General features: G+C 43.5%; 1 protein-coding gene across 3 annotated transcripts in view; it reads right to left on the bottom strand.

Moving 5' to 3' along the window:
• Positions 1 to 675: 675 nt before the first annotated feature.
• LOC141074138 (constitutive coactivator of peroxisome proliferator-activated receptor gamma-like) overlaps positions 676 to 14173 on the bottom strand; it is a 237761-nt gene continuing 224263 nt past the window's right edge. For all 3 annotated transcript variants that reach the window (XM_073561674.1, XM_073561673.1, XM_073561675.1), the window contains one exon: positions 676 to 1070. In XM_073561674.1, coding sequence (XP_073417775.1) covers positions 1036 to 1070 — 35 coding nt within the window. In that variant the 3' untranslated portion in view covers positions 676 to 1035. The remainder of the gene's footprint in view (positions 1071 to 14173) is intronic.

The following is a 14173-nucleotide window of genomic DNA, read 5'->3' as shown; positions in this document are numbered from 1 at the left end:
GTCCTCCTTGATCGTCTCCCATGAAGTCCACTTTGGATCATACAACGACGGATGGTGCGATCTGACACTGATGTTCCTTGAGCTTGAAGTTCGCCTTTAATCTGTTTAGAAGTTTTTCTGGGCTCTTTTGTTACCATTTGTATTATCCGTCGCTTTGATTTGTCATCAATTTTCCTCCGACCACGTTCAGGGAGGTTGGCTACAGTCCCATGGAGCTTAAATTTCTGAATAATATGTGCAACTGTAGTCACAGGAACATCAAGCTGCTTGGAGATGGTCTTATAACTTTTACCTTTAACATGTTTGTCTATAATTTTCTTTCTAATCTGAGACAACTCTTTCCTTCGCTTCCTCTGGTCCATGTTGAGTGTGATACACACCATGTCACCAAACACAGTGAGTATCTGTAGCCCTCTATACAGGCCCACTCACTGATTCCAAGATTGTAGATACCTGTGATGCTAATTAGTGGACACACCTTGCTTTACCATGTCCCTTTTGTCACATTATTTTCAGGGGTGCCATCATTTCTGTCCAAGCCTATTTCATGATTTTTATGTTTTATAAAATTCAGTGGAAGCATGGTTGGAAAGCAATGTCTGACTTTAATTTGTTCATTTTCATAGATTTTTTATTTATTATTACTTTTGTCAGATTCAAGTTATTTCTGTGACCATTGTGGGTTTTTCTGTCACTACACGAGGGGTACCACGAATTTTGACCAAGTGTGTATATCTTCAGGTTCATAGTGCTATTTGATCATTTATTTTAGTAGGATATAATGGTCTGATCTCTTAGTATTTCTGTCATTTGAATGTTCCATGTATCACAGGGAGTATACCGTTCCAGTCATTTTTTCACTGTATTCACTTTATCAGCATAGGTAATAAAATGTGTATATTTTACTACTATTGATCTTGTCGCTCCTTCTATGTCGCTATGGGTATATGACATGCAGGTTTGAAGGGATCATATATTTTGCATAAGGATTACTATTGGTTATAAGTTTTTCAATAACAGATTAGAAACTTGATGTCATCTTCTCTGACGTGGTTGCCACAATCTTTGTCCTAACGGAAGTAACAGGGAAAAAATCAATATATTAGTACCGTTTATATTTTGCACACCCTTACCCCAAATAAACACAAAAATGAAAAAAAAAAAGAAAACAAAATAAAGCTGAAATGGTTATTTTTTGGAAGACATTTAAAAGAGTTGGTGTATTATTCTGGCCCTCTTCTTGCATTAACACCTGATTAGTGGCACAATTTTTGTGTCTACACTTGATTGCAAATAACTTATTTTTTCCATGGATACAGTCATGTGAAGCCTTGGGGTTTCTTTTTGAATGATGAGCTGCAGTTTTTTTAGGAACCATTTTCTGTAAAATGTAGATGAAATGCAATAGTGCAACAATTTCCCAAAAAACGTTTAGGCCACAGTGTTTCTGATCATTAAGTGATCATCATGCAAGTGTTGTATATTGAATGGGTTATCATGGATATGTGGATACCAAATTAGGCTTTTAATTTATAAACTATATGTATAACTAGCACACAAGTAGTGTGTACGGAGGAGCAGCACTCCATGGACTGAATTGTGGTTGTCAGGATAATACTAATAATATTCTATGAATAAAGAGTGAATTTAGACTGTTCTGTTTCCAGTCTCCCTAACTAACGTAGTTCCTGGTGCTCAATGGAACTTTCTTGGATGGAAGCTCAACTCTGTAGCATTAGTAAAACAGTTTTCATCTTGAAAGATGTTGTTCGTCCAGTCTATGTGACTGCAGACTTGTGAATCCTTACATCGTGTACATTGCACGCTGTTTAGATTCTCTGACGGCAGGGGTGGCAAGTATGCGATATGCATATACTCTGCCACACTCCGACTAGACTGCACTTGCATTGAGTGCCATGCCCATCTAGTGGGAATGTGGCGGCAGTATGCATATTCCATATTTGAGATCACATGACTTCCCGCTTGCGGCAATGGAGAATTCTCATAGCTCGCAATGCGCAATTTGAGGAATCACAAGTCTGCAGTCACATAGAGTGACTGCAGACTTGTAGCTTAAGACCCACTAACCCCCTTTAAGGGAATATGCACAAGACATCTTTTATATCCCAACCTTCCAAATACATTTTGCAAGAAGAGGCTTCAGGTAAATGCCAGTGATGTATTTCTTGAAGTGTATTTTTTGGTATCGCACCATCTGAAGGATGGTCAGGTCACTTCTTTTAACCATTTAGTAGACTGAAGCAGATAAAATAAGCTCAAATGACGACAGAAAGTAGCAGGTGATCATTAGTTTTAGCATTTTTAAGCACTTTTTCAATTGGCTTTTGGAGTGGACCCTGTTGTGAGTTCATTTTCCCCTTCACCATTGAGGTCTGATGAACTCCCTCTTCTGGTGAAGGAAGGTAGTGAGGCTGATTACCAAGCACCTGAGCGGGATGATGATGACTGGGTGACTGGAATTGCTGACTGGATATAAGGCAGCCGGCGCTCTTCTGCCTTGCTGGTGATTTCTCAGAGGGATTCTAGGAGACCAGTCTGATTCCTGCTCCTCAAAAGCTAAGTTTTCTGCTCTGCTTTTTGCATTTGTGTTTTGGTTTTGTTTTGCCTTGTTTTTCTGGATTTCTGCCATTCCCTCCTGGGGTGAGCTGAATTTCTTTTTGCTCTGTCTTCAGAAAATACCTGAGTACTGATATAGTCTTTTTGAAGCCTAGCGTCTTCAGGGCTTTTTTCCCTATCAGTCTGTTGGCTCTTGTTTTGATAGGGTTTTGGCGGATGGCAGACAGCAGCTTTTCTATCCTGTCCTATTTAGTTAGCTTGGGCCCCATCTTTTGCTCAGCCTATCTTTCTATCTGTGTGAGTGTTTTTTCATCTTGCTTCACCGTCATTATATGTGGGGGCTGCCTATTGCTTTGGGGTCTGCTCTGGGGCAGTTTAGATTTCCCTTTCTGTCTTTAGGCTATTTTGTTCTCCGGCTGTGATCGAGGGGTCTAGGGCACAGTAGGAACCCCCCACAGCTACTGCTAGTTGTTGTTGATAGGTTCAGGGGTCTGCAATCCGATAGCTGCCAACTTCTCTGGTTTTCTGGACTTAGCTAGTATTTCTGTTTTTGCCTCCTACGGTGACTCATTCATAACAGAATCACCAGCCTACCGCAGATCCTAGGGTACTCAATAGCAGGAAAGAATTGTAAAAAAAAAAAAAAAAAAAAAGGTGTATATTTTTTCCTCTATATCTCTGAGGCCGTAGGGGGAATTTTTTTTTTCCTCAATGGAGATAAAGCAATTGTCTGATCGTGTGGAGCAGCTCGCTGCGGAAGTGCAGGGAATTTCCGCCTACCTTGCTCATTCACATGCTGCTGAACCAAAGATCCCTACTCCTGATGTGTTTTTTGGGGATCGGTCTAAATTTTTGAATTTCAAAAATAATTGTAAATTATTTTTTGCATTAAAGCCTAACTCGTCAGGGAGCTCCGCGCAGCGGGTTAAAATTGTCATCTCTTTGCTGCGTGGCGATCCCCAGGATTGGGCGTTTTCTTTGAAACCTGATGATCCTATTCTGACTAATGTGAACGCATTTTTTCAAGCCTTGGGGTTGTTGTATGACGAACCTAATGCTATTGATCAGGCTGAAAAGACCCTGTTGGCATTGAGCCAGGGTCGAGATTCTGCAGAATTGTACTGTCAAAAATTCCGAAAGTGGGCGGTCCTTACTACCTGGGATGATAATGCCTTGGCAGCTCTCTTTCAGAAGGGTTTGTCAGAAGCCGTAAAAGATACTATGGTGGGATTTCCTGTTCCCTCTGGTCTTGACGATTCTATGTCATTAGCCATTCAGGTTGATCGGCGTTTACGTGAACGCAGGACTGCACGAGAGGTGTTGCCACCTGTTGAACAAGTGTCTGAACCTTTGCAATGTGATAGAGTTTTGTCCAGGGAGCAACGTCAGGAGATCAGAAGGCGTAATAAGCTGTGGTTTTTTTGTGGAGATGCCTCGCATATTATTTCTGTCTGTCCTAAACGAGAGAAACGTTTTGCACACACGTTTTCTGTGGGTGGTGTTCAACCTAAGTTTCTTCTGGCAATTACTCTGATCTGCTCCCTGTTCACATTTTCCGCCAAGGCTTTTGTGGATTCGGGAGCAGCCCTGAACCTAACGGACTTGGATTTTGCTAAACGTTGTGGATTTCTGATGACACCTCTGCTGACGCCTATCCCTTTGAGGGGGATTGATGCTACTCCTTTGGCGAAAAATAAACCTCAGTTTTGGACCCAGGTGGTAATGCGGGTCGCCCCAGACAATCAAGAAAATTGCAGATTTTTGGTGTTGCATAATTTGCATGATACCATTGTTCTGGGGTTTCCCTGGTTGCAAATTCATAATCCAGTTTTGGATTGGAAATCTGTGTCTGTGGTGAGTTGGGGTTGTCGGTGTGCTCTTAGTGAGGCTCCGGTTTTTTCCACCTCTCCTCAGCCGCATGATGTTCCTGACTATTTGGCGGACTTTTATGATGTATTTAGTGAGAATGACTGCGTCTTTGCCTCCTCATAGGAGTTATGACTGTGCAATTGAACTGAGCACGGGGTGTAAATTTCCCAAGGGTCGGCTCTTCAATTTATCTGTACCCGAGCACGAGGCTATGCGATCCTATATTAAGGAGGCGCTGGAGAAGGGTCATATTAGACCATCCTCTTCACCCTTAGGTGCCGTTTTTTTTTTCGTGGCCAAAAAGGATGGTTCATTAAGGCCTGGTATTGATTATCGTGCCCTCAACAAAATTACTATTAAATATCAGTATCTGTTTCCCCTGATTTCGGATCTATTCTCCAGAGTTAAAGGTGCTTGCTGGTTTACCAAGCTTGACCTCAGGTCGGCGTATGATCTTATCCGCATTAAGCATGGGGATGAATGGAAGACGGCGTTTAATACTCCGGAGGGACATTTTGAGTACCTGGTGATGCCTTTTGGGCTCACTAATGCCCCTTCTGTCTTCCAGTGCTTCATGAACGACATTTTCCGGGACTTTGTGGATAAATTTTTGATTATCTATCTGGATGATATTTTGATCTTCTCCAAGGATTGGGATTCTCATGTGGAACATGTTCGGACTGTGTTCCGGATCTTGAGGGAGGATTCCCTGTATGTCAAATGATCGAAATGCCTTTTTGGGGTACAGAGGATTTCATTTTTGGGATTTATTTTGTCTCCGTCAACTTTTGAAATGGACCCGGCCGAGGTACAGGCCATTTATGATTGGGTTCAGCCCACTTCTTTGAAGGCCCTCCAGAAGTTTTTGGGTTTTGCTCATTTTTATCGGAAATTTATAGCAAAATTTTCTAGTATTGCCAAGCCATTGACTGATCTGACTAAGAAGGGTGCTGATGTGTTGAATTGGTCTCCGGAGGCTGTTTCTTCCATTCAGGAGCTGAAGCGAAGATTCACTTCTGCCCCGCTTTTGCGGCAACCTGATGTCTTACTCCCGTTCCAGGTAGAGGTGGACGCTTCTGAGATTGGTGCAGGAGCTGTTTTGTCCCAAAAGGATCCTGTAACATCTAAAATGAATCCCTGTGCTTTCTTTTCCCGAAAGTTCTCTCCATCTGAACGTAACTATGATGTGGGGAATCGGGAACTGTTGAGGAGTGGAGACATTGGTTGGAGGGAGCTAAACATCAAGTCGTGGTCCTCACTGACCACAAGAATTTGATTTACCTGGAGTCGGCCAAACGCTAGGTGGGCCTTGTTTTTTACACGTTTTGATTTTGTGGTCTCTTTTCTTCCTGGCACTAAGAATGTCAAGGCTGACGCTCTCTCTAGGAGCTTCTTTGCTGATTCTCCTGTGGTGACCAAGCCTGCTACCATCTTAGGCGAAGGGGTAGTTCTTTCTGCCATCTCGCCCGATTTGAGACATGCTCTGGAAGAGTTCCAAGAGGACAAACCTGAGCGTTGTCCCAGTGGAAAGTTGTATGTTCCTGACCAGTGGAAGAAGAGAGTGATGTCTGAAGTTCATTGCTCTGCATTGGCTGGTCATCCAGGTATTTTTGGTACTAGAGATCTGATGAGTCGGTCTTTTTGGTGGCCCGCCTTGTCTCGTGATGTCAGGAATTTTGTGCAGTCCTGTGGGACTTGCTCCCGGTCTAAACCTTGTTCTCGCTCTAGTGGGTTGTTGATGCCTTTGCCGGTCCCCAGGTGGCCATGGACCCATATTTCAATGGATTTCATCTCTGATATGCCTGTCTCTCAGAGAATGACTGTTATTTGGGTGATTTGTGATAGGTTCTCTAAGATGGTTCATCTTGTACCACTCCCTAAGTTGCCATCTTCCTCTGAGTTGGTGCCCCTGTTTTGGCAACAGGTGGTTCGCATGCACGGGATTCCTGAGAACAATGTATCTGACAGAGGAGTTCAGTTTGTGTCTAGATTTTGGAGGACTTTCTGTTCCAAGCTGGGAATTCAGTTGTCCTTCTCCTCTGCTTTTCACCCTCAGACCAATGGGCAGATGGAGAGAACAAACAAGACCTTGGAGTCGTATTTAAGATGTTTTATGTCCGCTGATCAGGATGATTGGGTTTCATTTTTTCCCTTGGCCGAATTTGCTTTAAATAATAGAGCTAGTTCTGCCACTTTGATGTCACCTTTTTTTTGTAACTTTGGGTTTCATCCTCGATTTTCTTCAGGGCAGGTGGAGCCTTCTGCCTGCCCAGGTGTTGACACTGTGGTGGAAAGAATGCACCAGATCTGGGACCAAGTGGTGGATAAGTTATCTCTCTCCCAGGAAAAGGCCCAGCGGTTTTCCAACCGACATAGGACCATTGGTCCCCAGTTTAAGGTTGGTGATATGGTTTGGTTATCATCAAAAAATATCGCTATGAAGGTGGCTTCTCCTAAGTTTAAGCCTAGATTTATTGGACCTTACAAGATTTTGGAGACTATTAATCCGGTCTCTTTTCGTTTGGCTCTTCCTGTCACATTTAAAATCCATAATGTGTTTCAGAAGTCCTTGTTGAAGAGGTTTGTTGAACCAGTTGTTCCTGGGGTGGCACCTCCGGACCCTGTATTGGTTGAAGGTAACATGGAATATGAGGTAGAGAAGATACTGGATTCCCGTCTGGCTAGACGGAGACTCCAGTATTTGGTTAAGTGGAAGGGTTATGGTCAGGAGGATAATTCCTGGGTCTCTGCCTCTGATATTCATGCCAAAAGATTGGTGCGTGCCTTTCATCGGGCTCACCCTGATCGCCCTGGTGGCGTGGATGAGGGTTTGGTGACCCCTCCTCAAGGGGGAGGTACTGTTGTGAGTTCATTTTCCCCTTCACCATTGAGGTCTGATGAACTCCCTCTTCTGGTGAAGGTAGTGAGGCTGATTACCAAGCACCTGAGCGGGATGATGATGACTGGGTGACTGGAATTGCTGACTGGATATAAGGCAGCCGGCGCTCTTCTGCCTTGCTGGTGATTTCTCAGAGGGATTCTAGCTCCTCAAAAGCTAAGTTTTCTGCTCTGCTTTTTGCATTTGTGTTTTGGTTTTGTTTTGCCTTTTTTTTCTGGATTTCTGCCATTCCCTGCTGGGGTGAGCTGAATTCCTTTTTGCTCTGTCTTCAGAAAATACCTGAGTACTGATATAGTCTTTTTGAAGCCTAGCGTCTTCAGGGCTTTTTTTCCCTATCAGTCTGTTGGCTCTTGTTTTGATAGGGTTTTGGCGGATTGCAGACAGCAGCTTTTCTATCCTGTCCTATTTAGTTAGCTTGGGCCCCATCTTTTGCTCAGCCTATCTTTCTATCTGTGTGAGTGTTTTTTCATCTTGCTTCACCGTCATTATATGTTGGGGGCTGCCTATTGCTTTGGGGTCTGCTCTGGGGCAGTTTAGATTTCCCTTTCTGTCTTTAGGCTATTTAGTTCTTCGGCTGTGATCGAGTGGCCTAGGGCACCGTAGGAACCCCCCACGGCTACTGCTAGTTGTTGTTGATAGGTTCAGGGGTCTGCAATCCGATAGCTGCCAACTTCTCTGGTTTTCTGGACTTAGCTAGTATTTCTGTTTTTGCCTCCTACGGTGACTCATTCATAACAGGACCCGCCTGAAAAAGATGCTGTTTACACAAAACCATAACACTAATTTAGCTTTCTTCCCTCCATAAAACACATTTACTAAGGCTATGTTCACACCTTGAGTTTTTGTTGCATTTTTTTATGCAAAGTTTAAGTTGCTTATAAAAAGAAGGTTTTGCTGCATTTTTTGCTGAGTTTTTTTGTCAGGGTGTATTAGTCTCTTTTGCATACTGATAAAGTTTAGGGCATAAAATTATCTGATTCAACTTCATCAGGCTTTGATATAAAAAATGCAGCAAAACCTGATACCTGCTTTTTTGATGGTTTTTTTTTGCACTACCCATTGATTTCAATGGGTGAAAAAATGCTGAAAGAAGTGACAGGCTGCATTTTGCAAAAACACAGCTCTTTGACAAAGCAGTCAGGAAAAAACAAAACAAAACAAGGTGTGTGCATGAGATTTCTGAACTCTCATAGACTTTGCTGGTACTGTGAAACGCAGAGGATAACTAGCACTAAAAAAACAGCAAAAACGCTGGAGAAACCCAACGTGTGAACATACCCTTATGGAGAACCACTTTTTTATCTGCAGTAAGAGCACATAGATCACTGTAGATGTATGCATGTTGTACAAAAGTGGGGGAAAGATAATGCAATTAACAGCAAAATCAATTTTCTGACTTTTAGTAGAATATAAAATAATAAGCAATAAAAGCTATTCTGCATCTCTGTCATTCCTCGGCTTCTAGAAGACAAGCAGCCATCAAGACAGGAAAAGTATTGCAGGAATTTAGGCTAATCCCAATACAACTGATTGGGCTGATATCTTTAAAAAGCTTAGGGATATACCTCTGAAGAGAAGGGATTTCCTCTCTCATCTGTTTGTCTTTGTGCTTATGATGATTCTGTATTAATCAGAGCAGAAATAACAGAATACATCCAGTGGCACATTTCAGTCATATAATGCGATATTTGCACTGTGTTTGCTCAGCTAAGTCAATCACAGTCGCTTACCATTTCCTATAACGGGCTGACTATGGGTGACATTGGCTACTGTAGTTTTTTTCCTTTTAATGACATACATCAGAGTTTTCTATTTGTGGCTATATGTCAGGATATTTTTCAGACACATACCACTGACAAAAAGGTGAAACGTAATTTATTTAGTAAGCTGGGTTTCTAAGGGTGATCATTTGATTGATAGGTTTCATCAAAATGCTGGCGATTGATTATAGAGCCCTGACTGTATAGTGAGCTGTGACTGTAACCGCGCCCTGCATGGCAGCCAGGCATGGTTTTGATGCTATTCACATGCAGACTAGAGTGTCCCTATATCTGCAGATAAATAGCATTTTCTGACATGACAGGTTCCTTGTAAAATGGGAGTAAGATTTTTGTTGGGAGTCTTAAAAATAACACCTGTACTAAACTGTTCTTGTTGTCATACCAAAACCTTGATCCAATGGCAAATCGTGATAATGTAAAGAGAACCTTAGGTTCAGACCATGTTTTGTTGGCCGCTCATGGCTCAGACATTCAGATATTCCCCAACAACACCGATAACTTCAATGAGACAACGTATGACATTTTGGACTCCTTTCCAATGCGAGGGACGTGGCTTGACGTGCTACTGAATGGTTGCACTGTGCTGAGGCTCCACAGATCAGCCCATAAAAAGCGACTGAAAGTGCCCTAAAAAGAATAATTTCCACCCACACCCATGCCCATCTTACTCCGGAACACTCCAGGCACTGGGATGATTAAAACCAGGAAGAAGGATAAAGGTGCTGAGTCTCCGCCAATAGCACTGCAAAAAGAACACAACGAAGCCTGGCTGGACCTTGCAGACTCTCCGAAAACAATTCCTCCTATTATACCCAACTTTATAATCTAAAAGAAGATACAAAGACTCCACAGCCCAAGAAATTTCCTTAAAAAAGTCAACCTCTCCACAATATCTGAAGAACTAATCAACCTAAACAGACCTTTTACAGAAAATGAAGTCTGCTACGTTGTCAGGACACTGAAAAGAGGAAAAGTCCAGGTCCTGGTGGTTATTCTAATGAATACCTACAAACATTTGAAGAACTTATTTCTCCATTAACTGATATCTTAAATAAAGCCGCAATAGATGGAAGTTTTTCCAAAGAGATGCTAACGGCCACAGTTGCAGCTATAGCTAAAAGTGTTGCAGATCCAACCAAAGTTACCAGCTATAGGCCTATATCATTTCTAAACACAGATGTAAAGGTATATGCTAAACTTTTAGCCCAAAGGCTTGCAAAAATTACAATTCTATGAAATCAACCGATTCAGTTATGAAGCAATATCGACTGTGAATCAATTTCTCCTGCTTCTGTGCTAATGACAACAGGTAGAAATGATAGGTAATTAGCAGTACAACCCCTATAAAGGAGTGGTTCTGCAGGTGGTGACCACAAACCATTTCTCTAATCTTATCCATTTTGGCTGTTGTTTTGGTCTCTTTTTGCATTTTGTCTTTGCTCTCACCCCTAGAAGTACTGTGCAGTAGCATGAGGCGGTGTCTACAACCCACAGAAGTTGCTCAGATGGTGCAGCTCATCCAGGATGGAATATCAATGTTAGCTGTTGGAAGAAGGGTAGCTGTGTCTTTCAGCACAGTGTCCAGAGCATGGAGAACATACCAGGAGACAAGCCAGTACACCGGGAGACGTGGAGGAGGCTGTAGGAGGGCAACAATCCAGTAGCAGAACTGCATCTCCTCCTTTGTGCAAGGAGGAACAGAAAGAGCAGTGCCAGAGCCCTGCACAATTACCTCCAACAGGCCATTAACATCCATGTGTTCGCTCAAACTATCAGAAACAGATTCCATGAGGATTGTATGAGGGCCCGACGTCCACAGGTGGGTGTTGTGCTTACAGCCCAACACCGTATAGGTCGATTGGCATTGGCCATACAACACCAAGAATGGCAGACTTGAAATTGGCGCCCTGTGCTCTTCCTGGATGACAGCAGGTTCACACTGAGCACATGTGACAGAGTCTGCATAAGCCGTGGAGAACGTTGTACTGCCTGCAGAATCCTCCAGCATGACTGCTTTATCAGTGGATCAGTAATGTTGTGGGGAGACATTTCTTTCGAGGGCTGCACAGCCCTCCATGTGCTAGCCAACAGTACGCTGACTGCTATTAGGGACTGGGATGAAATCCACAGATCCATTGTGAGACCATATGTAAGTACACTGGGCTCGGGGTTCCTTCTGATGCATGACAATGCAAGACCTCAAGTGGCTGAAGTGTGTCAGCAGTTCCTGCAAGATGATGGCATTGATGTTATGGACTGGCTTGCCCCTTACCCAGACCTGAATCCACTCGAGAACATCTGGGATATCATGCTTCTTTCCATCCCCCAAAGACATGTTGTATCACAGACTGTCATGGAGTTGACTGAAGCTTTTATCCAGGTCTGGTAGGAGATCCCTCAGGAGAACATCTGTCGCCTCATCATGATCATGCCAAGACATTGTAGGGAGGTCATACAGGCACGTGAAGGCCACACACTACTGAGCATCATTTCCTTGTCTTGAGGCATTTCCACTGAAGTTGGATCACCCTGTAATTTGATTTTCCACTTTGATTTTGAGTATCATTCCAAATCCAGACCTCCATGAGATATTAATGTTGATTTACATTGATCTTGATTTACATTTTTTATGTTTTATTGTTCTCAACGCATTCCACTATGTAATGAATAAAGATTTGCAAAGGGATTATTCAATTCAGTGAAATCTAGGATCTGATATTTTAGTATTCACTTTATTTTTCTGATCAGTGTTTAAGACCAGTCAAGGCAAATTAGCATACCTATCCATCTTTGATAATAGCTGGCTAGGAAAGATAACTTTATACAAAATGTAGATTCTACCCAGAATATTCTACATATTCCATTCCACACAATCCCACTGATCATCCCGGTCACCTGGCTAAAAAAAAGCTACAGCAACAAAAGGCCAAATTTATATGAAAAATAAGACTCCCAGAATAGCAAAACACATTCTATTTAAAGGGAACCTGTCAGCAGGATTGTGCACAGTAACCTACACACAATGTCAGGTTGGCGCCGTTATACTGATTAAAATGATACCTTGGTTGATGAAATCCGTCTTCTAGTTGTTCTTTAATCTTTATTTTCAGTTTTGTGTTAATGAGGTTCTCGTGCCCTAAGGCGGGGCTGGGGTATGTGGTGCTCTGATTAGGTGTTCATAATGCAGACTGCTTACAGGTCACTGATCCCTCACTGCCACGCCCCCTAATTTGCATAATGAGTATGTGTATATACTTTATAAAAAAAAAACACTTCTGCAGGCAGGTGCTTTTGCTCTACAGCAAAATTGCATGTTTTTTTGTGTGCCAATAATACATTTTTTTCATGTTATTCAGCTAGAGGAAAAAAAAACATTTCAAAATGGCCTTGTTGAAGCTGAAAGTGTCATGCCGCCACTGTATGCTCACCCGGCCTCCGCTCCCGCGCCGCAGCCCCCCGCCGCCCGACAGCCACGGCGGTCCCTACTGACAGGTCCGCGGCCGACAGTGTCTCTGCATGAAATGCGCCTGCGCTGTAGGGCGCGCCTCCCTCCTGTCACTTGTGCTCCGGCAATGCCCTGACCCGGAAGCACCGTCAGACCAATGGCAGACCAGACAGGGGCATATCATACAGTCCTCTTTTGAGGAAGGCACTTGATCATCGTGTTTGCTAGCACACTGGGCCCTGCTTCCTCGTGTACTATCTTGTCTCCCGCAGTCCTGCATTCCGTGGTTCCTGCTATCTACGCTCCAGCCCTGCAGCCTTACTCCAGTCCTGCCTCCCGTGTTCCTGCTCCGTCCTGCTGTCTATGCTCCAGTCCCGCAGTCCTACTCCGGTCCTGCCTCCCGTGTCCCTGCTCCGTCCTGCTGTCTATGCTCCAGTCCCGCAGTACTACTCTGGTCCTTTCTCCAGAGATCCTGCTTCGTCCTGCTATCCGTGTTCCGGCCCTGCAATCCTACTCTGGTTCTACCTTCTGCAGTCTCGTGCCCCTACTCCAGTCCGTTCTGAGCCGCCCCTCTCGGTACCGGCTATCGTGGTACCCAAACCCCTGGGCCTGCTCCTAACGATCCCTGTATAGGGGTCGGCTCCTCCTGGCAGCTCGCCCGGGGTCCCTCGGTGCCACGATCCAGAGGGTCCACTCCTGGAGATTTTCCTCACCTGACCAGCCATGGTAACAGAAAGATGAGGGCTGCAGTTCCCAATGTAAGTTTTGCCTGGCTGGTTATCAAAAATACATGGGAACCCACGCTGTTTTTTTTTAAAAATTATTTATTTATTTACAGCGCTGGAGCGGCTAATGAATACTCCCATCAGCCGCTCCTGCTCTCACTGTTATTAGCGGCAGCAGGTGTCAGATAATGGGCGTAATAGTCCCATCAGCTGACACCAATGACCGGAGGTAAACTTTATACCTCCGATCACAGCTGAGCGCTCACACAGTCACTTGATGATTTCCCCACTGATCAGAAGCGGTGTTTGCCGCGCTGCCATGCACATGCACACCCAGTGTTCGGGCAGCTGAACCCGAACAGTAACACGGAGACTTTCTGGTGAAGTCCGTGTTCGGTGTCCGTGCCTGAACAGTAGGTGTTCGGTACAGACACCGAACTTTACTGTTCAGGTTTGCCCATCTCTACTCATCACCAGTCAAATAATAACAGTAGAGAACAAGCCTAGATGTTACTTTTACTCAGAGAAATCCTTACATCAATGTTATATAATACAATTTTAAAACTTTTGAAGAAAGGAAATAGTACAGTTTATGTTGATTCCCTACCCCCTAACCCTTCCCCTTTACCTCATTCTCCCACCCTCACCTTCCTCTATTAATAAAATTCAACCATTATCACAATACACTTTCCCTACTTCTACCCGTCCCCCTTCTCTTACAATTGTTTGTTCATTTTATAATAAATTAATGCATTTGTTATGAAAGATCCCAATAAAGTAATTTTGAAATACAAAAGTGTTCTGTGTATATTTAAAAGTCATGGACTGTCATTTAAGCTCAAGCACCGACATAACACAGTGTTCAATAATTTATGTC

The sequence above is a fragment of the Dendrobates tinctorius genome, unplaced genomic scaffold, assembly GCF_039654945.1.
Source record: "Dendrobates tinctorius isolate UK_male_01 unplaced genomic scaffold, ASM3965494v1 ptg000325l, whole genome shotgun sequence".
Taxonomy (NCBI): Eukaryota; Metazoa; Chordata; class Amphibia; order Anura; family Dendrobatidae; genus Dendrobates; species Dendrobates tinctorius.
This window is presented reverse-complemented; position numbering and strand designations above follow the sequence as displayed.